The 26,094-nt window shown below is 36.8% G+C and overlaps 1 protein-coding gene across 4 annotated transcripts in view; it reads right to left on the reverse strand.

Annotated features, from left to right (window-relative positions):
- The window catches only part of NAA16 (N-alpha-acetyltransferase 16, NatA auxiliary subunit), a 68,693-nt gene that overhangs the window by 23,826 nt on the left and 18,773 nt on the right, over positions 1 to 26,094 (reverse strand). For 3 of the 4 annotated variants that reach the window (XM_051644126.1, XM_051644127.1, XM_051644128.1), the window contains exons 5-9: positions 25,549 to 25,683; positions 19,702 to 19,855; positions 18,049 to 18,168; positions 15,834 to 15,929; positions 12,015 to 12,121 (exon numbers count right to left, since the gene is read on the reverse strand). In XM_051644126.1, the coding sequence (XP_051500086.1) occupies positions 12,015 to 12,121; positions 15,834 to 15,929; positions 18,049 to 18,168; positions 19,702 to 19,855; positions 25,549 to 25,683 (612 nt within the window). The remainder of the gene's footprint in view (positions 1 to 12,014; positions 12,122 to 15,833; positions 15,930 to 18,048; positions 18,169 to 19,701; positions 19,856 to 25,548; positions 25,684 to 26,094) is intronic. The other variant, XM_051644129.1, reaches the window with a different exon arrangement.

Genomic DNA, 26,094 nt, shown 5'->3' on the forward strand with positions numbered 1-26,094 from the left:
TGCACCCATTGCCCCTTGTCCTATCACTGGCCATCACTGAAAAAGCCTGGCTCTGTCCTCCTGACACTCGCCCTTTACATATTTGTAAACACTGATGAGGTCTCCCCTCAGTCTCTTCCAAGATCAAGAGGCCCACCTCCCTCAGCCTTTCCTCATAAGGGAGATGTTCCACCCCCTTAATCATCTTTGTGGCTCTGCGCTAGACTCTTTCAAGCAGTCCCCTGTCCTTGAACTGAGGGGCCCAGAATTGGACGCAATATTCTAGATGTGGCCTCACCAAGGCAGAATAGAGGGGGAGGAGAACCTCCCTTGACCTACTAACCACACCCTAATATACCCCAGGATGCCATCGGCCTTCTTGGCTACAAGGGCACATTGCTGGCTCATGGTCTGGCATTGGAGCAGATATTCCCAGTTTAGACCACTCACACCAAAAAAACTCTTGATAAAGTAGTTCCTAAGTCATCTGCTACACCTTTCAGCTCTTGGCTTACATGTTACCTCAGGGACCCAAACTTAGCCATCATGTTTCACACTACCCATTCTCTTTACAGAGTGTAAAGCATTCTATCCTGGCAGTACCTGCAATGATGTTTCTCATCTTTCTCCTTCCTCCACTTATTTTAAGATTTCTTTACTACTCCTCAAGATAAAATTGTAAAGCAGAAATGTCATCTTTTGCTATAAATGTACCAGCTGTTAACCGGATCCTGAACAAGTCCACTTACCAGACTTCCCCTGCTGAAATTTTATCTCAGAGACACTACTTTCTAAAACTTGAACTGATAGAGTCGGTATGAACAAAAGGCTGTCCTTGGTTGACCTTAGTTATTTCTTCTTAAAATGTAGCAAGATTCTGAGGGGAACTTAGGTGTTTCTCTTCCTTACATAACCCACCAACAGTTCACAGAGAGCATCTAACTACAAAAACAGTTGCTACTTGCTTTAAATTCCCTTAGCTTTCCATACAAAGGAGGGAAAATGTCTTCTTTCCTGAAAGGGTTAAAGAAAGATCTTCACTGGAGACAGCCTACCTTCCTGTGTAGACAGTTTTACACCTTTTTTTTTGAGACTGTTGTTTTTGATGTTTGTTCCAGCCAGACATTTTCTCTCATCCAGTATTTCCTCAGTCTCCATGTTTTTAGTTACTCAGAAAGAAGGGCAGATGTGCACTAATGTCAAGCAACAATGGAATCAACCAACTCACCTGCAACACAATCGATGCAAATCTTGATGTTGACTAATTGAAGATCTTCACTCTTTGGATTTTCCCCTCATGGACATAGAGCTCAGCATGTATGGGGAACCAAGGAGTATTTCTGAATACTGCTCAAGTAAAAAAATAATTTGGGGGGGGGATGTAGGGGTAGCATTTAAAGATCCCTCTCTTGTGAGAAGCAACAGTGACTATGGTTGCTCACAGTTATTTCTAATACATATGGACAGCTGCTTACAGAATGTGAAAGTTACTATATCCCATACAATTGCTTATACTTCAGATTATCAGCTTCTAGCAGAAACCTTCTGACAAGAGCCACAACTTCTTCCCAACAGAACATGTAATGTGCCAACTGTGTATTTTATCCCAGTACAAACATATCAATGTGACAAATGTAGCTTAAATAGCCAAGTATACTCTAAATATACAAGTATATTTAGAAACTAAAAAAGTCTGATAGAAAAAATTATTAAGACTGTGCTATAGAGCAGGTTTTTTAAAGATCTAGCATTATAGAAAACTCACAGAAAATAGCTACTTTGCTGATACCCATTTTTTAAATAACAACATTTAGAAACTAAAGCACTAAGCAAAGAATGAAAACTACACAATCAGTTGTAGCATAAAAGAAGAGCCCAGTAGCTGGACAGTAAGTCTTCTATAACACAAAAAAGGATTAAGACACTCCTATCAAAGTATTTCATGCACACACAGACATGTTGTTGAGACATCTTCCTTGTAAATGCTCTGTTTCTTAGCATGTAAACAAAACAGTCGTATTTCAAACCCTTGCATTTGCACAGCAGTATGCTGTGATTATTCCAAAAGACTCCATAAATCATGAAAACAAAACATTTCATACACATTCTACTTCTAGTCACTTTACAAAAAGTCGTGTTTTACTTGGATAACATTTGAAAGCTCTAGAAGAAAGCAGGCTACCTTGTTAGTAAAAAACTTCAAAACACACAACCACAAGTTCCATTAGGTAGGATGAAGCTGTCCTTTTATTATAGCCTCCCCTACTATCCTTACATATATCTCACTTGCTTAGAATTAACTCATTTTAGCCACCTCTAATTCTTACTACCTAGTCCAAGGTTTAAAGAGACAAAGACAATAAAACTGCTTTAAAAATCAGTATGCTTCTGAATTGATGTTGCAGTGGTATTTTATGGCAAGATTAAGAAAATCAAGCTAATGCATCTCCAAAGGCATTATAAGAAGTAATGTTTTCAATAATGTTCTTAAATGAAATTAATTGCTTTTTTTCCCCAGAAATAACGACAGTTCTTTAAAATACCAACACTGGTCCCATTGCACAGAAGCACCTCTTGTAGCACATGTTTTTTCTAAATTACTAAAGTGGATTTTTCAAATGAGGACAGCCAGTGGTTATTATTTTCAGGTTTAATTCAACCATCTTTTATATATTACCACTGCAGAAATGGTTTGTTAAACAACTGCACTTTTATCTAAACCACACAACATAATAGAGGAAAACAGAGTGCAAATTTAAAGCCATACGGATTCAGAAACTGATATTCAAACACTGTGCTGTTTCTTCAACACAAGTGGCAACTGAAGGACAAGGGTGGAATAGACAGTTGGGAATGTGTACCACTTTGTCCACGAGTCATGGCCCTTAAATAATCCATTTTGCATTGCTTGACATATACATACAGATCAATTCCCTGAGCCGCAGCATCTGCTGGAGTGATAAAAACTCTGTGCCTGTTCTTCTCACCTTCAAGATACAGAGCATAGAAAGACCACAATCTGCCAGCACACAACTTACAGAAATGAAGACTCCAAGATGAAGACAACAGCTCAGTTATCACCTCTCATAGAACAGTCTATTTTAGGGAAAAAGGCCTTTTCTCTTTGAATATAGGCCATTGCAATTGTCACTACAGAGTACAGGAAGACTTTAGGTACTTGGGATAGTGAGCATAAGGAAAAGTCACTTAAAATCAAAGCATTGATCTCCAAAACAGAAACTCATTCAGCCATTGAAAGCCCAGCATATGGATTTCTCAAACATTAAAGACAACAAACAGCTCCCCTGACAACACTCCCAACAGTTTTATGTTAACACAGGAAGTCAGAGCATGAGCACAGCAGGCTCTGACTCCAAGACAGCATCACACCAATAGTCCCTGCTGCATAACATTTCAAACACCAGCAGGTTTGCTGGACCAAACTGTCACCATCAGCAGGTGAACTCTAGGTGAATGTGAGCCAACTGACCTGAGAAGTAACCAGGATGCAATCACAACTTCACTAGAACTTTACCAGTGTCATGTCCTCCACTTTTCCTTCACCAAGTAGAAAAAGGCAAATCCAATTTCAGTGAACAACTACCCCAACAGCTTAGAAAAATTACTGATTTTTAACAAGTTTACAATACTCTTTATACAGCTCTCTCTCTCTACTTGAAACTACGAGTAGACAAGCACTGACAAAACACCAAATGCACACTACAATATCTATTAGAATTTGCACTGTGGAACATCACAGAAATAAAAAGGGATGCCGTATGTGCCACTCTGAGAGCTCTGATACCAAGAATGTTGGATTGAGGACTTTTCTGAAACAACTATTAGATCCCTATATATATATACACATATATATAGCATCCTCAGCCTAACCCCATTTCACTCTTGAATAAACAATCCACTCGTTTGGAAAGCACCTACCCTGAAGCAGCAGTTACAGATGCTTCACTTGACATCTGGTGAACCATGCATGTACTCAGCTTTAACCTAATGCTAATTCAAGTCTGCAGTCACTCACCTGTGTTCTAAGCTATTCTAAAAGGCAGATTCTGTGACAAATGTCTGTTTTTCCCCTTGTGAATGGTCTGAGAAGGGAAACATAAGAAATTCTAGGAACTTAATAGGAGAACTATGCAAGTAAACAGATATAAAAATCAGAAATAAAGATTCCAAATGCCAGTATCCACATTAGGAATCTTAATATTTCTATATACAGGTACATCTGTCTGTTGTGCCTTTCTGCACTGTCTGCTATAGGATCTTAGTGTTGACAGACTTCAGTAAAAAGCATATGTCCCTGTACTGAATCATCAGTTACAGACTAGCTTGCTGACTAGCAAGTCAATGGCTGCAAGCTGAACCTAAACTTGAAGGTGAAACCCAGGAAGATGGTACTAAGGTTGGAAAAGATCTCTTTAAAGACTGCCTAGTTTGATGCTCCTTTGAAAAACATGACCTGCTGAAGCACGTTAGTCAAAATGTGACCAGACATGTCCATGAGTATCTCCAAGGATGACTCCAAGATGTTTCTAACAACCTGTTCCCGTGCTCGACAACCCCCATGATAAAAGTATCTTTTCTTTTGCTCAAACATTCTCTTGTATATGTGCTCATACCACCTTGTCCATTCACTGGGCACTACTGAAAAATATAAGGTTGTCTTTTTTGACTCTCCCTTCAGATATTTGTGCATGCAATATCCCACCTGAGTCTTCAATTCTCTAGGCTAAACAGTCCTAGTTCTCAGCCTCTCCTCATATGTCAGACACTCTTGTCTCTTTCTCAATTTCATGTCCTCTCTCTGGACTCTTTCCAGTATGTGTGTGGCTCTTGTACAGGGGAGCCCACAACTAGACCAGCACTCCAGATGTCTCACCAGGGCTGAGGAAAAGAGAGGGATCAACTCCCTCAGCCTCCTGGTGGTGCTTTTACTAATGCAGACTAAGGTGCTGTTGACCTTTGAAGGTCCCTTCCAACCTTAACCATTCTATGATTCTTTGCAGCAGGGCACATTGCTGGCTCATGTTCAGTTTGCTGTCTGCCAGAACCTCCTGGTCCTTTTCTGCAAAGCTGCTTTCCAGCTGATCAATCCCCAGCCTATACTAGAGTACGGAGTGATTCCTCCTAAGGTGCAGAACCCAGTGTTTTCCTTTGTTAAACATCCTTTCAGCCCATCTCTCCAGCCTTTTAAGGTCCTTCTGAATGAGCATGATCCTCCAGTGCATCAGCCACTCCTCCCAGCTTGGTATCATCTTGCAAGCTTCCTGAGGGGTACACTCTGCCCTATCAACCAAGTAATGAATGAAGATGTAACATACTATTTGCCCCAGTATTAACTGCCTGGGGACACTAGTTGGACTTCACGCTGCTAATCACAACACTGAGCCTGGCAGTTCAGACAGTTTTCATTCCATCTGTCTAGTACCTAAGCTGTACTTTGACAGTTTGCCTCTGAGTGCTACAGGACAGTGCCAAAAGCCTTGCTAAAGTAAAGATAAACAGTATCAACTACTCTCCCCTGGTCCACGGAGGTAGTAATTTTGTCATATAAGTCTATCAAGTTAGTCAGGCATAACTATAAATTCATAATTCCTACTCCCAGCCACGCTTTGTGTGTTTGGTAATGGTTTCCAGGAGTATTAGCTTCATCAGTTTCACAAGGACTGAGAATAAGCTGACTGGCCCATAGCTCCTCTGATCCTCCTTTTTGTACTCCTTGAAAAGCGGTGTGACATTTGCTTTCTTCCAGTCCTCAGGAAACTCCATTCATTGCAATGATCTTTCAAAGACTGAGTGGCAAAGCAGGGTAATTGAACTTCAGCTCCCCCAGCAGCTGTGGATGCACTCCATCAGGTTCAACAGGCATGTGTACATCCACCTGTTTAGAAGTTCTATAACCTGATCCTCTACTGTGATGTATGTACTTAAAAAAACCAATGAAAGCGACAACCATAGGTGCTCAAAAATCACAGAAGCTGAGTACATGCTCTATTGCCTTGGTACACCCAACTTGCTACTTTTACCATCAAATCTCAGATGTAAAAAGTGATCTATGAGTAACAGCAATGATATACTGAGTATAGTCTGAAATATTACAAACTTGGTTTGAATGAGGCAATCTGGAAAATACAGTCTCTCTTACCCTCTAATCTTTTTATTACTTGGAAAGACAGAATCTGACTCTGTACCAATGTAGCAAGTTAGGAAATTGTTAGTGCTTGCCTTGCGTATCTGCAAACAGGGAGCAGAGTAACAATTATCACTTGAGAAATAACCTTTTGCATAACATATTCCCTACTCATCCACATTACCTACAGAAAAACCCATTGCCAATATTAAAGGAAATAATAAAACTAACATTTCATTTTCAGTTGGCCTTTGTCCAATATTTCCTCCTGCAATTCAATGCCCTCTGTTATTTTCTTCTTATTGCAGTATTAGAAGTGATTTTACGCTACAGCATGGTATGTAAGTGCAATCAGGATACTGAACAGCTGCTGTAACTTTTTTAAATGGTACAGCATTTTGATAATAAAAGCTCTATCCACAGCACAATACATTTGATCCAGTTTAAATGGCAGTACAGTTTCTGGGCAAAAGACAATTATTAGCTCTATTTCTTAGTTTCTCACCCTTCAGTCTACTAGTTGTACCTCCTCCAGTCTAGGTGGCTTGACAAAGAGGAAGAAACAGTCAAAGGACAGTTCACATGCTACTTACCAGACTAGCATAACAGCAGAAAACCTTTAGAATCACAACCTCATTTGAAGAGCTTTGAAGAATTAAGCAATTTGTTGGATAACTCCCTTCTAAAACTAGGGAGAAGTCACTTTGCAAGCAGTGAAGGACCATATAATCTGCAATTGAATCTTTTTACAGAAGTGTGTACAGTAATTTAGAGCAAAGCAAACTTAACACTCTCTCCCTCTCCCCATCAACTCCCAGAGATACCTTAAAGTCTGCCCTAAGTAACTCTTAAACAATTAAAGTATCCCAGGTTGGAATGACTTGAATGATCACCTGGTCCAACTTTTCTAGGTACTACTATAGTCTGAGATAGTTCAGCACCCTGTCAAGCTGAGATTTAAAACTGTCCAATGTGGGGGAATCAAGAATTATCTCAAATCTCAGTGGGTTAACAACTCACTTCTGGAAGGTAACAAACAGTATTGCTGACTAAATGATGAAACATCCAGCTAACCTGCTTATCCCAAGTTTCACCATACCATCTCTGTCACCTTCTCAAGTCTCAAGCAGTTTGCAAATCTTGAACACTTTCCTTTTCAATTCAGTAGTGCAGTCAAACATAAAACTCTGCACATTGCAAAGTGAACACAAGGCAAACAAAGGATTTTTTTCTGCTTCAGAATTTCAGGGAAAGCTGATTTCATAATATAATATGAAGCATACTGTAACTCATTAGAGACTTCTTAGGAAAGATTTTTACCTTTCTGAATGCCAAAAAGAGCAAAGCAGCTACATGTAATCTTTCTTTACTGAACAGGTTTCAAATCCTTACACTTTTGGTTACTCAAAAAAAGTCTCTTCCAGCACTAACCATCTTAAGTTAAAAAACAATTGTTTGTTTGGTTTTTTACCCACAAAACAAATAGCTTTGCATTATTGTACTGTCTTTCCCACTTCAGGCACTCTGCTGTGACTTTACCCAAATGTTTTAAACAAACAGCTCTAAGTGTGAAGGAAAACTACAAACATCATTCTTCCTTAACCAAAGTAAAGCATATTCTTCAGTGAAGAATCATAGAATTAGAGCTTGGAAAAGACCTTCAACATCACCAAGCCCATCCGTAATTTGACTACCACAACCAACTATATCCTGAAGCACCACATCTAAACACTTCTTAAACACCTCCTGGGAGAAGAGAGCAACCCCAGCCTCCCTACAATGTCCCTTCAGGTAGTTGTAGGGAGCAAGAAGATCTCCCCTGAGCCTTCACTTCTTCAGACTAAGTAATCCCAGTTCCCTCAGCCTCTCCTCATACAACATGCCCTCCAAACCTCTCACCAGCCTCGTTGCTCTTCTCTGGACATGCTCCAGGACCTCGATGTCTTTCTTATACTGTGGTGCCCAGAACTGAACACAGAACTCAAGCTGTTGCCTCACCAGGGCCAAGCACAGGGGCACAATCCCTTCCCTCCTCCTGCTGGACACATTGTTTTTGATACAGACCAGGATGCTACTGGCCTCCTTGACCACCTCAGCACACTGCAATTGTACTCCACACCTTTCTCCACTTAGTATTTGCACAAGTATGTATACAAATTCCAACTAGGTAGCTGAAAAAGTGACACCGTGTTCACCGAGTTTGTACTTCAGTCTTTTTCTTTAGTTCTTTCTAGAAGCAACTGCTAAAATTCGCTCAATATTACAGTTTCACAGATATGAAATACCTCATACAAGAGGCACTTCAGAAACAAGTATAAACAGTTCTAAACACAGCCCAGCAAAACAGATGGGAGACACAGTAGATACCTTCAGGTTCAGACTTCTCTACATAGATAACCATAATACAGGTGCCTGTGCTCTCTCCACAATCAAAACATACATCAATTTTTTTTCTAGCACAAAAGCAGCCTTGGTAACTGTACAACTCATCCTGTGTAGGAAACCACATATGATAGTTAGCGGAACAGTTCTCTGTGCCAACTGACCTAAATTCACATGCCTGAATCTGGAAATTAAAGTCATTCTTTGACTGTTAAAAACATGTTCCAGATAATTTGGGAGACAAACAACCAAAATGAAAGTGTCTGAAATCAGAACACACACCTGCCTACATTAATTCACCTACACAAAAAAAAAGAACCAAGAAAACAGAGCTAAAGATTACTACTTCAGACATCTTTTTATTGTATTGTCAGTTGCAGTCATGCCTAATTTTTTATTTTGTCAGGATAGACGAACTATACTCTGATTAATCAAGTACGCTGAAAATTGTAACCTGGAAGCAGGAATATAGAGGAGAACAATATAGCCTTTATGATAAGTTATGCAAAGATAATTCTATGGTTTTTCTCCTATTCCTGGAAGCATTAAAACTGCAATAAGACTACACGCTCTGTCTGCAGTCCTTTATTTAGACACAGCTTATTGATCTCCAGTGAGGTCTCAGGTAAGATTTCAAACAACAAAACAAGAAATTCAGTCAAATATTGGACACACTTCTACTCTCCCTAAGACAACTTGGTGTAACATGTACAAACAGTACCAGAGAGGAATTCTGTCAAACCGTTCTAAGAACAAAACTCAGTGCAACTTAAAGAAGAAAGCTAAATGTAACATTTGGCCAACTTGTAAACTAAGAATTATTCCAGTGTACTCTCAGTTGGTTTGATTACTCATTTGTTGAGCAATTAACATTTTGAAGTCCTCATTAGCTTACAAGATCTTTCATCAGGTCAATGCTAACATACTGTGACCATAAAACACTGCTAAATACTCCTCTGTGTTTACAGGACCAAAAATCAGAATTTTTCCGACCTTATTTTCTGACGTTATTTCCACAAGTACAGCAAGAGCATCCAAATGCATCAATGTCTGTATTGGAACACAAAGTGTAACTCCAGCCTACAACCTTAGTATTTGGAGTCTTTGTATGCAGTGTAAATACCGAAGAGTTTCTAAAACCTCCCTGAAAGGTCTTCAGTTTGATCAGGGCAAATCCTAGAGCTTTGCAGCTCTGTGTACCTGAAGGTAGATGTCTAAGCTTCTAACTGTTAGAATCTGGTTTTAGATCAAAATATACCAGTTATTTTTATTTAAAGCACTACTATGAAGTATCAACTTCCAGCAATTAGTTAACAAACACTTTCCTCAACACGTGACAAACATTTGCCTCCTATACAACCACTTTTTGTTTGCCCTCTCCAAACACAGGGGAGAAATTTCCTCTAGAATCAGCTACTCTTTACATCTTGGACTCTGGTATAAAAGATGTTCTTAACACCAAAATGTTAAGACATATGTTAGTCCTCATCTTTGCTGAGCAAGTAAAGCTCCATATTCACCACCACCTTCCCCATTAGTCCTCTGTATCATTGCAGGTATTAAATTAATTTACGTTTTCGTTTCCTATGTAAAAATATTGCAGCACTACTTTTTGTCTAAGTACATGCAAATATTAACATAGATATTGCTTATTTCACCTTTTTTTTCCCAAAGCTGTGGCTTATGGAAGATCCTGGACTAAGAGTTCCAGAAAGGCATTTTCTAGGCTTAAATACCAACTCTTTCATAAAATCCTCTTATCTATGCTACTTCCAAATTCAACTCCAGTTGACCACACCAAATTATACCAGTTTCCACAGAAATAAACAAGGAACTGTTCATTCCCAGCTTGTAGAGAATGCAATAATTTCCTATTTTTTTTTCTATTATGCATAACATGATCTTGACTATAATTCTTATTCATGTGAGAAGCTGATATTAAGCACTGAATCAGACAAGTTAAATACAAAAGTACATTTTGCTGAAAGGTGTAGCACACATTAGTTTGCCACACCTTGCTCCCCTCTAATCCCTAAATTTCAGCAATTCTAAAATTCACTGTCAGAGACCAAAATTAAAGTTTCTCTTAGTTTCAAAGATCTTTCTGTTATACTATAGCTACATGAAAACTCAATCAAGCAAAACATGAAAGAGACCTTCTTAGGAAGAGTAGAACAAGAAAGAAAAAGAAAATGCTTTTGCAGATGTTAGCTGTAAATAAATCCAAGTACATTTGGAAATTGTGAGGCTCTTAATTTTACTTTTATCTACTTTTCATGATTAAGCTGGCAGTTCTGAGCAGCACTGATTTGGTACAACAAAAACAACCAGCAGCAAGGCACCTTTTTGGATAAGGGTGCACTAAAACATGGTTCTCATCTTTTATACCCATCACATCAAAAATAATTAAGTGCTAAGTTTTTGTATCCTTAAAACTCTAGATTTTCATACATCAAATAGCAGAGGTGAAACTTGCACAGCACAGACTGTACCTCTGTACAGTCAGGGCATCATGATTTTTAAAATTTGCAATCAATTTTCAAAAGTTTATACTGAAAAGTATACATTAGCAATAAGCATTGCAGAAGAGCTTATACACAAAATCAGAATTTACTAAAAATCATGTCAACCATGGAGACACAGTACAGAGCACATTCTCCAAAAAGAAGTGTACTGAGAACTTAATGTTAGGACAACTAGCAAAGAGACTCTTAGAAAGAACAATATTTTTAGCCTAAAGGAATATTCACTGCTGCTTAACAGCTGCATTGTCTATTTAGGGTTTTTCCAGCTACAAAAACTCTTCTTACCAAGTTACAAATGGATGAGATATTCAGAGTTTTCATTGCTTGTAGCAAAGACAGCAACACGTGAATACACTGACATTTATTTTATTTTCTACACATTTTAATAACATGCTTTAGTTTGAAAATTTATTTTTACTATAACTTACTGACATGCTTGGAATGAAGAGCTATATTTGAAATAGCAGTTCTAATGTGACAGTTTTGCTAAAACTGTGAGAGTTCAGAAGTGCAAAACTTGAACACTAAAGTTTTAGCCAAAGCCTGAAATGGGAAACAGGCCTTTGTGGTAAATACTAATGTATTCATGTAATTCAGAAATGTACATAGAACAATAGCCATCTATGTGATTTTAAAATCATGACTTCTGGTGACATCATAAACCATAAGCTGAAAGAATCCCGACATTTCCACTCAACAGACACAAAAATGAAGTTACTTGTTTCTTTGATTTTTCAAAAACTTCAGTGCATTCTGCACCAATGTGACTAAGCATTTTGACATCAACTGTCTACAGAAGTTGAGTTTCATACACATTAAGTATCATCAGCTGATCATTCACATATGACAAAATAGCACAGGAAGGAGAAAAGCGTTCAGTAAGTATTGGTAAGTTACAGGAAAATCTATAAAAACAATTAGATAATCTATTAGAAATTCAATATAGAAGACTTCATTAAAACCAAGTAAATACTAAATTTTACCTTTTCTGGATTGTAATATAAAGATTTCAAAGTGGTAAACAAGGGTGGACAGCCTTTACTGAAGTTAACCCTCAGGAACTTATCCATTAGTTCTCTAAACTTTTCACCTAGAAACAAAAGTGTATTTGGTTATATGTCAGTGATTGCAAGTGTTGTAATACTATAAGTGATAATTGTTGTGCAAATCTGGATAACAGAGTAACTTAGAGATTGTAATTAAGGGGTTTGAAATTTCCTGTTATTAAAGAATAAGATGCTAATATGCTCTGGATTAAAAATAAGTAAAATGCTTAAGTTGCTACTGCTTAAGAGATTGCTGATCAAGGGTTGGTAACAGACCTCAAACCTATAAAAAATATTAAAAAGAGAAAGTACTACAGGCTGGCTACAGAGAATGTAGCAAGGGCTATTTAAACAAACAGCAGAAAAAATGATAATGTTAAGAATAACTAGGCACTTGAATGGATTACCTTGGAGATCTTGTAAAAGCTCCATCATTAGAAGTTTTAATGATTAAGTTAGACAAATGTGTACTAGGAATAGTGCAGATATAAATTATCCTGCTTTGAGGAAGAAGGATGGATGAAATGAACCCTCTACCTCTCTTCTAGTTCTATTTTTTAGGAGTAGGACATGACTTCCGATGATAATATGATTGTTTCTGGAATCAGAAACAGAATAGAAGACTGGGTTTCAGAAGGATAAGCACCATATCAGAATCATCTTTATCAAAATATACTTGCATAGAGCTAAAAATCTAATTTAAATCTGTTCTTCGGTAAAAATCACAATATGCCACCTTTCAGAGAAATGCAGTTGCAAAAAAAAAATATCAGGACTTCAAAGAGCAAATAGCTGACTTTCATGTTCTTTCATGTGGCTGTTTTCAGTTGTTTCAATTTGGTTTGTGTTTTTCTTTTAAATTTTTTTATTCTCTGTTTGCTTTGCATAAGTGTGAAGTTGCTGCACTTCAGTGTCTACTCTGCTGTGGACTTCCTTAAGTCTTTAGACAAGGAAGTAGCACACTTCACATGGTGATAACAGACACAAACTACTGAAATAAACTTCAATTCAGTAGCAATGCATTAATAGATTTTATTAACAGCATTCCATAGATATGCAGAAAATGAAGATACTATTCCTTGGTATATAACATGAATTCTTATGTATTTCCCCCAATTCTTTGTTGTTCTATATTTACTGTTATCAACAGTTACTAAGACTAAAAGTATTTCATGTTTCTCCCTTGCTGTACTAGAACAAACTGCTGCATATACAAACTCCTACTATTTTGGATCCATAACTAGTCTATAAGCACATGCTTTATTACAGGTAGATATAGTTATCTAGTTTTCTTGCACTACAAGAAACTCCCCTATATACCAAAAATTCATCTCAGTTTCTCAATTTTGTCTGTTGAATTACTGTAATTTATATTCGTGATGGAAGAATTGCAATTCAGAATTTAGGAAAGGAAGATTCTAGTTTCCAGTAAGCACATGCTTATAGAAAGCAGAACAGCTTTAAAAGGAAAACTGAAAAACGCAAAACTTATGGGCTAGGCAACCCCCTATGACAAAGCCAAGCTCAACATTTAGTTTGAGGCATATAGTAGACCTGACCACAGAAACAGTGAATCTACAGCACCATAAACAAATCTAAACTGGATGGCCGGACTCCTAACTCCCCCACCTCGGTAAGTCTGAAAATTAATTTTAAGTCTTCTTCCATAAAGGTGGTTTCCAGATGGTGGAGCTGACCTGTAGCAAATGCAGTATTATTAAAATGTGATGCATGCCCAGGTGTGGGAAGGGCTGCCCTCTTAATACAAACCTGTACTTTATAGAGTACTTGGAGCTAAATCTGAACCGTGTTGGTTGCAAATAACTGGACAGTGATCACAATGGAAGAGCAACTTCATTTAAACAAAAAGTTTATCCTCTTCAAATCTGCAAATACATTTCTGCAAAAAAGTTTGTTTTTACACCTTCATATTCCCACTATTAAACTTTTCCCAACAGGATTCCTCATCTGCTATACTTATAAACACAAAGGAATCCTTTAGTAAATAGATATAAACCTAGGAGATTAATTTCTACAGGATCAAAATCCATGACTGATACAAGCTTAATGGAGTAACAGAAACAAGTTTTAATTCAGGAAAATTCTTATTTGTTATGAAACACTGCAGAAAGTGGTCTGAGAGACTTTTCTTGACTGATCTAATAATGAACTTTGCTTTCATTGAGAATATTGCTACGGCAGGAACAATAATCCTTACTACCAAACATATTTCTAATTAAATGAATATTAGCTGTGAAACGACACTGTCAGATATGGTAAGGTAACCTAGTGTAAAACATACAGTGAAATGAAGTCAACACACTATTAATAAAGATACAAAAAAGCATTTTGCATGCTGTTTCCTTGTTTGCTGTGTTTTACCATGAACAGTTTTATCACAGGAGAAAAACAACTTCTTGTCACCTAGTTCTTCAAATCTAGCTGAACTGCCTTAAAGTTGCCCTTTTATCTTCCAAGAAACTGAAAAATCAGGGATTAAGAAAGGCACAAATGTTAACAACTTTAGGGCTAAATCTCTAAGGAAGCATGTATAAAATATTGTGATTTTGCAGAGGAAACATGTATGCACATTTAGACTCCTGAGCAACAACAGTGAAGTGGACTAGCATTTAAAGATACAACATATGCATTGCTCAGTAAACGATCTAAACTAAAAACTAACCTCACAAAATTAAAAGCATGAGCAGTTATGTTGGGAATCTGCAGCTAAACAATTTCATGGCACTTGATATTTAACTTAGGTACTTGACATTTCCTTCCAAAAGTTTCCTACTGGAGTTACAGCAGTTAGACAGCTACATACGAAGTGTAGATTTTTATGGGATTTACCATTTCATTTAGTCTCCTTCCTTCTACTTTGGAAGATCACAGCTTCCTGTTTTATTAAGTATATACATATTCCCTCCAGAACTGAGGACATCTGTGCACTGTATTTCAGTGAAACCTTAGAAAGGCCAGAGTCACTGCAAGAATTAAAAATAAAGTATTTTGTGCTATGTAACACTGCAGACCTGCTTTTTGTTCCTATTCTTATTAAATTAGCAGCACAAAGTTAATTTTGTAGATCCAACTTCTAATGATTCTGCAACAAAATGTTACACATATTCAGTCACAAAAAGGATCTGTTGTTTTCTGGTAAATCAGCAGGTACAGGAACTGTTAGGAAAATCAGTCCCATGCTATTGTGATTCTTATAAGCATCATTTACACCTGCTTTCAGTGTTTATATAGAAGTGAATTAACAACAGTTTCTAAGTGTATTAAAGGTATGGAGTGTGTGTTAGGAATAGTGCAGATATAAATTATCCTGCTTAGAGGAAGGACTGATATAAACTGAACCCTCTAACCTCTCTCCTAGTCCTAATTTTTAGGAGTAGGACATGACTTCCAATTATATGATTGTTCCTGGAATCACACCCTCAACCTTCTAACTTATGATTCTTAACTTGCATGATGCAGAAAAAATTATGTACAAGAAATCCTTCCATCTATATACCGTTCTGTACTGAAGTTTTATCTACACAAACATTACATGGTTGATACCACCATATTAGAGCTCACGAACTTTTCCAATCAACTCCTAAAACATAAATAGTTTTGTTTATTCTGAGAGAAATATGTATGTCTGATTTGTGTATATGTACAAATAGGTATTAAACGCACATTCAACAGCCTGATGCAACTTATGAAAAAACAAAATAAAAACTATTACAGAACAGATATGCAACTTGTTACCTGAAACAAAGTTTAAAGGTAATCTTCTAGGTGAAACTGCTCTGGGATGTCTTTTACTAACTTCTTCATAAATCTGAAGCCTCTCTTCTAAAGTGCCTATTATCAGTAAATATAATAGATATAAGTAACAGAGATAAACATCTATTCTTCTAAATGTTTTTAAGTGTTGAGAATTAATTTAGCTAGACTTTTTATACAGTTTGTTTGGAACAATTTAAATATCAATATATTTTTCCAGTTAATCATAAACATCAACCTGTAAAATTGTGTATGGAAGGCATACTGTATGTACAATCTGCAACTACCAGCATTCATCACTGTAGGGATAATAGGTAAACAAGAAAATTACCCTGCACATTCAATCATACAGTACTAAAGTTTGGCTTCTTTCAGTTACATGCTGTGCAGACCCACGCACATAGTAGTTTGATATTCACAGTTTCAATTCATTGGTTTTCACTATGCATCTGTTTCAGACACACTTAAAGCATTCAGAGAAATATGCTGTGTTTCTAAATAACAGGTATACAAATAGGTATACTATACAAGCATGCCTTTATTACAGGTCCTTTGGTGGGAGCAAAAACAGGGCACAATACTGCTAGCATACATACTGAGCACCAGAACTCTATACCTTAATGTTTAAGCAGCTTTATTTTTGTTAAATATTTTCTTCCCACTCCTCCCCTTTCCCCCATAATATGCTTTGGAGCTCCAATGTGGTTAGAACTTAAATAAAACTAATCTGTTGCTTTGAAATGCCATTTTCACATTATTAAGATCAATTTCACTTAAATATTATTACATTCATCAAGCAATTTAAATAAAACAGAATGTACAGATCAAGATTATGACACAACATGTATTAATGAGCATATCTGTTTTCCTTTAATAAGAAAAAAAATTTTGTCACTGAGCTCAGATGTTGGGGAAGAGGGGGGAATATGTTACCCAGTGGCTCCAAGAAACATAGAGTTCTAAGAGTTATACTAAAATCATGTTTGGATTGGAACTAAAGCATATAAAACCCCTAATTGAACTCACAAGTTGGAGCTCCAGAACTTACCATGGGGGAGGAAATAGTCCTAAGACCACCTAAAAAATAAAGTATCATTATTAGTTTTATAAATTAGTACAGTTTTAATCTATAAAGGATTTTTATGTCAAATAAACTACTGCATTTTTTGTTAGAAACTACACATTTTCATCATTATATTAATTATAGCAAACTGAATAATCAAGTTCTTAAGTAATTTATTTTCTGAGACAAATCATGATTGTCATCTAAGTGGATACATTAAGAAAACCATTCAAAAGGCAACACTACTCCCTGCATAAATTAATAAACACATTTTCATTTCCCAGTCACAAGCCATATTCCCAGACCATTTGAAACCCAACTGTAAAGCTTCCTAGAAGACAGCTGGTTGAGAAATATAATGCAGCTGTAATATCTACTAATTATATCTTTGTGGGCTTATGATTTATGATGTCATCAGAATAACTTCCATAAAACTTCCACTAATTATCAAACACAAATATCAGGAAATCATGCCTGTGTAAAGGTAAACATTTGGGAACGTTACCACTGCAGAACACTTATCAGTATGTACTGTTGCAATATTGTAATTTTAAAACAATAGTGATTTTCCTGGAAAGACAGAAGAGCAGTGATGTGAAGTAGCACTGGAAAAACAATGTACCACCCTCTCCTCCAAAGACGAGTCAGCTTAAAAAAAAGAAAAGTATTTTTTTTCAGATGACCTATCTTAAAAAGGCCAGCTGAAAAACACCTTTGAGTATTTATCTACATGCCTGTAGAAGAAAGAGGTACCACCTAAACAAGTTTCAGAATGACAATGTTATGCCACGGTGTACAATATTAGTCTGACAATCAACTACTAGATAGGAAGGAATCACAGTTTGGTTTCCAAATTCACATGTGGCAAGGAAATGTTCTTTGTGTAAACACGTTAGCAAATGCCACCTTTAGCTCCAGAAGAGAAAAGACTTGCTGTTGGTATTTTCATGCATACATGTTTTTCACCAAACACTTTTCAAATGGATAAACACCACTATATCATATTCAAGATTAGGAGATACAATTTTCTGTCATGTAAAGCTTTTAAATTTAAAACAGTAACACATGAAACAGGAGTTTTAAGTATATCCAACATCATATGTACTTTTAATGTACCTGTGTATCTTAACTTACTGGGTTGTAGGGCCTTTTCCAAACCTTCATAATAACACCAGTTTTCTGCATTGCGCTCAATTAACTCTTTGTATACCTCACCAGCTTCTTTCAATCTTCCCAACTTCAGTAACATCTCTCCTAAAAACAACACAGTAAAGAACTGTGAATTACATCAGGAAACACTGATGCCTTGGGAATGAAGTTTACATAACTAGATATGTAAAATTTGGCTTAACCATAATAGATACTTAAAAAGACTGTGGATTACAAGTGCTACTTGAAGCTACCACACATACAGCTCAACACAGTTTGGAGCACTCGGCATCTGTGAAAACAAAGATTATTTTAGTATCTGTAACTGACTGTTCAGAATAGCTATTAGGATTAACAAAGAAACAAGCAACTCTTCCTTCCAGGACTCCCAACTCGTAACAATGTTGCTTCTTATCAGGCTGTTTACTTAACTACACCTGTATTTTTCACACCAACTAACCAGTTTTTAACTAGTTAAATCACACTGATTTGCTACTAGGTAAATTGTTCTACAGGGTCTGGCTTATATGGAAGTAATTTTCTTCACAGCAGCCCTTACAGTGCTGTGTTCCAGGGTCTGTGACTAAGCATTGATAATACACAGATGTTTTCACTACTGGTAAGCAGTACTTGTAGAGCACCAAGGCTCCCTTTTTACCCCCACTCTGACACCCCACAAAGCAGGACCATATGCTGGGAATGGACACAACTTGGACAGCTGACTCAAATCGGCCAAAGGGATATTTCATGCTATCTAGTGTCATGCTCAGTAATAAAAATTGAGAGGAAGGAGTGTTTGGGCTGGTGGCCATTGCTTGGAGATTAGCTGAGCATCAGCCTGCTTGTGGAAGGTGGGAAGTGATTGCCTTTGTGTCACCTAGGGATCTAGGTTGTGAGGCTTTTTTCCTTCCTCTTTCCTTCACTTAAGCCATCTTTACCTTAACACTTAAGTTTTCTTTGCTTTTGCTCTTCCTACTCTCTCTCCTGTCCTGACAAGGACAGCTGGAGAAAGCAAGTGAGCAGCTGTGTGGGGCTTACCTGCTGGCCAGGGTCAACCCCCTACAATTGTGCAAGCAAGGAGCAGCTGAAGAATACATGCTATTATACCACATAATTGTGCATATCCAGAACTCAGTATTAGTACTTCAAATCCACAAAACAACTGTGGGTTATTTTTAAATAAAAACTTCCAACTTCATTGTTCACTTAAGTGGAGCAATACAAGTAAATGCATTAGAAAGCTTAAGAAAGAAAACAAGAATTTGACACTCTGGTACAAAAAACCCAAAACATCAGTGTTTGTATTACAAATAGTATTCTTCATGAGATTCTCCCTCATTTTACTAGCACTGGGTTACACTAGCTCTGATTTACAAAAAGCTACTCTAGTACAGACCAATTTAATAATCTGAGATGTCCTTTGCTCCTGTGTCAACCCAAGTTAACCTACATCCCATACTCACTTTGGTAGGGCAAGTTACTTAAGCACCAAATTGTAAATCTGGTGTTACCAGTTTCCCCATAGTAATTGGTTCAAATAAATTAAAGATTTAACACTTTATTTTACTGCTTTATCATATCTGAAACCCAGTAGCACCAGTTTAAACAAAATTGGCTGAGGGAAGAAGTATTACTTACCTTTGATTTCTTCTACTATTAATTTATCACATATTTGCTTTTCATATGTTTCTATATGTTCTAAAGACTCCTGAAATAGGTCTGCCTCTCTCATAACTTGATTTTGATATAAAATCAGTTCACTATATTCATAATCTATTTTATTAGGAGGAATCTGGGGGAGAAAAAAGCAATAGGTTAGTTAGTTAACATTTACCTGTACCTCAACCATATGCAGTATTACAGAACACAAGATTCAGGCTACAGAATACATCAGGTCTATTTATATAACCATCCAAATATTCTAAATGTAAAGTATTATAAACGTAAAACTCACATTATTCACAATCAAATTAGATTAATTCAGGATATCCTGTTAGAAAACAGTTTTAAATAATTTCTGTATGTCGCTCATCTATCACTGTGGCAAACTAATTGAAAAGAATCCTTGCCTTCTCTCATACAATCCAATAAAATTTGCAAAGATCTTGGTATTCTTTTCCTTCTGAAGGACTTGGGTACTTCACAATTTTGAACCAAGTTTCATAGCAGATTGCTGGAATATAACAATACTAACTTTCAGCACTGAAACAGGATGACACTCAAAATCATTCCTTTCTAGGGATAACTCCCTAAAATGTATTTAGGAAATGAAAAGTCTTGCTAGAGTTATAATAATTATTTCATATCAAATGCTATTCACTAATATACATAGAAGCTACTCCAGTAATAAGGAAATTGCAAGAATTTCAGAGACAAAATGCAGAAGTCTGCAGACAATGTGCAGTAGCTCTATACAACATTTCACTGTGTAAAATATAATGCCTAAATAAAAATTGTGGGAGACATTTGTAGGCTAGCATGATTTTTTAAGAAATAAAAATAGATGAAGCAGCTGAGCTTAATACATGTTAATGATTTTCCTTCCCATTACACCACATACTTAAGTTTTTCCTGAGCAAGTAATGCTTTGAAGTCACATTGATCACCAAACGGTTTACTGTTACTTTTCCCAGAGCTTTTCCTTCTTTAAAGAATCAATTTAATAAACAAGAAAATCCCAAAACATTTAACTGGCTGAACTTAACATTCACGTTAAAAGAACCTAGTCCAAAACCACTACTTCCAGGCCTTCCCTGAGCATGAGTTAATTTAATGAAATTTAACTGTTTACATGCTCTTTGAACTTTTAGAGGCAGCTTTTCCAAGTACCGTGAAATTTCAAAAATATTTCCTTTTTGTTAGAAGGGTTTCAAAAGACAGCATATCTAAATTAAATGTCGCAAAGTAATGCATCTGACAATTAAAACCAGTTTCAGGGCTGAAAATAGCTAACTATTATAACAACTAATGGATTAATGGAACAAGACTAGACCTTGCACATACTACAGTCAGCAGGTAGCATGAAATCCTACACGTTTCTTAGTGTATTTCTTCTATCTGCAGCTCCATTTCTGTTTCCAACCTTCCTCAATTTTTATCCATATTACACACTGGAAGTCCCTAATAAAAAACATTGTAATCTGCAAAGCATTTTTAACTGCTTCACAGAATTGACACATGGAACAAGGGTTAAGTGTTTAAGCATGTCTTCCTGCTTATCCCTACTGCAATACCACAGAACTGAAACTACACAGCACCAATTTCTCTCCACTTCCTCCATAAAAATATCTTCTAATACAGCACACATTTGAAATTCCACAAGTAGCACAGCTTTTTGGCACATCATGAATTGGTTTTAGGACTTCAAAACACAGATTACCCCAAAACCCCTTAAAAAAAAAAGTCATATATATATAAGACAGGAAACACATCAATTAACCTTCTTGTAGCTCTTCTAACTTGGCAGGACAAACAAAGAAATTATGAAGTGTCAAAAATCAAATTAACTCCTTACACATAAAGCAAATCCACCGGAAAGATATTGCACTTACTGTTGCTCCACTTAAAAAGCCACTATTAGAAGTAGTTTTAAAAAAGTTCATTTTTAAAGAGATTTTGAAATTTCATCAGGTTAATGTTTATTTAAATTTTGTAAGGCAAGCAGCTTATAACCCCACTACTTAATTTGAATAAACAGATTGCCTTATAAAGAGTAAGATATTCTATAAAAAGTTTTCTCCACTCCATTGTTATTGCTGCACAATACATCTTTACTGCTCTCTCCCCCCAGAAGAGTTTTGTTTCTTGCACATGAGTTGTCCAGCTTTCTCTTGAACTCAATTCTGCTGCTTCAGAATAAATGTCTTCCTCTCCTGGACCAAAAAAAGAACCAACTTTACAACTGTAGATACCCTAACATAACTGTCACTGAAAGAATGTGACAAGATGCAGCCAAAAACATACCTAAGAGCAGACCCCCAAAACTCCAGAGGTTTTCTGTCCATATCTGTAATTGTGGGCCTGATGCAGAAATTAGGAATAAAATAAAAATTAAGAATAAAAATATTATTCTGGAAAAGAAAGGAAAAATGGGACATAACAACAGTAAAAGAAATGGCATAGTTGTTTTACACCTTGGTTCCCACAACTTAATTCTGACATGACTTTTAAATAATTTAACTTGGACAGCACAGGCTGTTGTATTTCCTGCAGTGATGTCTGCATTCAACCTCAAACTGTTTGATTGAAATACTGTGCATCTGACTAATTTACAGCTTTCAGATGACAGATATTCCTGATCTAGATGCACTAGAAGACAGAAAATTCACCATTTCTAATTATAACAGCTATTAGAAGAAAACTGTCAGTGATAAAAAGTGATTTATCCTCTGAATTTGCTGCTCAACTTCCTGCCGTTACTTGTTCCTTTATTTTTCCCCATTAAGCAATCTTTCTGTCACTCTTCCCAAAAACAGTATCTAAATAAACTGTGCTAGAGTCACCTAGGTTTTTTCTACTTACAGTAAACAAAGAAAATCTCTGCCCTTCACTAGATGGCATTTTCTCTAGTCCTCTTTTATTTCCATATTGTTCCTTTAATTTTCTAACTTTTTAAAAACAGGGTCATCAGTAAGTCTTGATCTTTCAGTAACCAGCACTCTATGGAGAAGATTCCTGCTGCTTCTCAGAAATAAAGATGTTTTTTACTTTTCACCTATAAGATGGCCCTGAGGGACAATATTACAATATGCTAAGTCAGTCTAACTGTAGCCTGGATCAACAAAGGCAGTTCACTTCCCTCTATTATTCCCCTTCCTCTTTCCCCTCTCACCTCACAGTTGTTCAGTTCAGCCAATCAATCCTTCAAAAGAGTGATTATTTTTCTGTCACTTTGGCTTCCTGAACCAGCCCTCCACGAGTCAACAAGTGCTGCACAAGGAAGCAGTTGGAGCATACAGGAAAAAGTCAGACTGCTGGATTTGGCAACAGCTTGTAGCTAGCTCCATAATTTTGTAATACTGCATCTTTAGATACTCACCTACAATCACTAAATTGACAGCTTCTTGATCTTTTTCTTAGTTTTACTGCTTGGTTTTGGCTGCTTTAATTCACATCTGAATGGACAGAGCTGCCCAAATAATCCAAGTAAATGAATATTATCACCCTACATCACCATTTTTTATTATTATGACAGCAGCATTTTACATAACATTTTACATTTACTTCTTTATTCATTAACAATAATGGCAAACAGTATCAGGTCTAATACAGACTACCATAAAACCCCTCAAAAACATCAGTTTGTTGAGGATTCCCATTCACTGGTGATTTGAAAACCCTTCAGTCTTTCAACCCTCCTTTTAAACCCTGAGCAGCACTCCCCTTCTATCACAGTCACATGCAATATTATATGAAGCCAGTCACAAAAGTTCATCCATTGAGTTGGACTGCATACAAAGTACAGAGCAAGAGGGGATATTTGGAAAGTAAGCAAGAAGTGTATGTCCTCAAAGATCAACGGAGTATCCTGAACTCAACTATTTCAAGTGCAGGACCATTAAATATCCACAGACCAGAGAAACAATAAAGTAGTCCCCAAATGTGGAAGAGCTAAAATGTGGCAAAATTGAGCTGTGAGTTTGCTTGGACTGTTCTGGACCTAACATACTGATTCTCTTTTCCAGTTGCTGGGGCTCTACATGGGCTTCCACTCCTCATGGTGCTAGCACAGCAAAGTACAAGGCACTCTTCTGTTTGGAAGAAAAATAAAACTAACGTGGTTGTCCTAATTTCTAATGCTTTGGCTGAGAAAACACAATATATCACTTGACTGTCTCTATTAATCTCAAAAAAAAGGGGAAAGGCTTGACAACTAATTTCCTATAAACCCATGTTGTCCAACATTTATAGCATATTTGTCCTTTCATGTTTAACCATCTTTTTCACCATTTGCCTGTGACTGATCTTGTGCTAAGTAACAGTTAAACAGCTCACTGTTTAAGTCCAAACTATTTTCTCGCAGAAATTTCCCAAATACTTCCAGTTTTTACTAAAAAATGGCATTAGAGCTTGAGATCATCTAAGGATTTCTTTAGTGAAATTTAAGACTGATCATTTGCACAGCAGACCCAACTCATTTAATGTGTTCGTCTATGACAGATGGTATTTAAATCTGGCTTAAACACTAGACCAAAGAGCATCACCATGACTGCCCTCAAAGAAGCAAATTTAAACACAACCTTTTAGAAAAGACAACAATATCAACAGCATCACTTCCATTCTCTCCAAGAGGTCCATACCACTGTTAAGCCCTCTTATTTCCTGGAAGAACCTCAATTTCTTACACTTAATTTGCAGTTTTTCCATCTATTGTAAGTAATTTTTAATACAAACAGTCATTTTGACACTGAACTCAGCTTGAGCTCTGCTGACTCATTCCAGAACTATGACTTTTTAGCTGTCAAATGCTCATAAAACGTGACCCAATTTTAATTTAAATTTATTGTTTTCAGCCAACACTCACATTACAGCTCTTTCAAAACATCAAGCTATATATACCTGGCTTGCAACATCCTTTGTTTGACCACAATACATATCAAGACAAATATTGGTCCCTCCTGGCAATTACCAATTTCCTTTTTTTACAGTTAGTTCCATTTGGGCTGTATAAGGTCTCAAATGTAGTTCTCAGAAAGGATGCAAGATTGTTGCTTTAAACAAAACAGAATCTATAGGTCAGGTACTATCTGCACATGATACTTCCCGCATGCCTCCCAAGTTGAATGCTAACAAACATGTTTTTTTCTTTCCAGGTTACACAATAACCAACACACCCACTCTGTTCACAGTTCTACATTACCAGTAACAGAACAAGGGAACGGTCTCTTTCTTAACAAAAGTTACACTCAGTGATCTTAGCATTGTACCATTTAATTTACTCCAACAAAGCTCAGTAACACAATCTTCACAAAGAATTTTCAACTATGCCTTCCTGCTACTGTGACACCAAGCACTGACTTTAAGTGTATAATATATGGATGTATGCACAGCAATGGAATAAAGTTTCTTTTCACATTCTTTGTAGAGATATAACGGCACCCAGGCTACAGCAGGAGAAAGGGCAAACAAGCACATCCAGCACTAAGCAGTATTTTCTGAAGTTTTACCTACTGTAAACAGACAAGATCATCACAGGTTTTCTTCAGTTACAAGCCTCACAAACATTAAGTTACTCAGTTACTCCTCCTCAGTCTACCCTTACATCCACAACAGCCTACTGCAAGGGTAAGAAGTATTCCTGTATGATTTGCATCACCTGCTAAGCTCCTGGAAATCTTTTTGCTCAAAACAGAAAGCTCCACAAATAACAATTTTCTTCATACTTCTTAACCAGTTCCAAATTAGTTCTTCCCAATTAAAAAGAACTAATTCCTCAGATTCTCTCTCATGCAGACAGTGCTCTCTTTCCAGAAAAGGAAGCCTTACCTGTTGGGTTTTCCTAAATTCTTCAAGTAGTTTTAAGGCCATATCATAATCTTTTAGTAAGTGGTATGCAATGGCATACCCAATCCAGGAAGCACGTTGTGTGGGGCGCAGCTGAAGTAGCTGGTATCTTGTCTCCTTCAGTTAAAAAGAAAAAAGGCAACTTAAAAGTAACAGATATTAAGAGTTATTACACCTTAATCACGATTTGCCACCAGTATGGCTCAGATTTAAAAAACAAACAAACAAAAAAACCAAACAAAAAAACCCCACAACTTTAAAAGGACTAGGTAATTTTTAAAAATCTAACAGCATGGGGAAAATCAGCATGTTTCCACCTCATGGATTTGGGGACTACATTCTAAATATAGGAGTCATGGCACAACACATAGAAGTTATTTGTTGGGACACAAAAGGTGTCATTTTCAAGAGTACCTCTTAAGGGCCTTCAATTATTTCCAAAGGTAAGCTCAGAAATCTCAGAAAGGGGTTTGCATTAGAAAGCATGAGCTCACCATCACTGAAAGTGCAACCCATCCCACTATCCTC

The sequence above is a fragment of the Apus apus genome, chromosome 1 (genome assembly GCF_020740795.1).
Source record: "Apus apus isolate bApuApu2 chromosome 1, bApuApu2.pri.cur, whole genome shotgun sequence".
Classification (NCBI taxonomy): Eukaryota; Metazoa; Chordata; class Aves; order Apodiformes; family Apodidae; genus Apus; species Apus apus.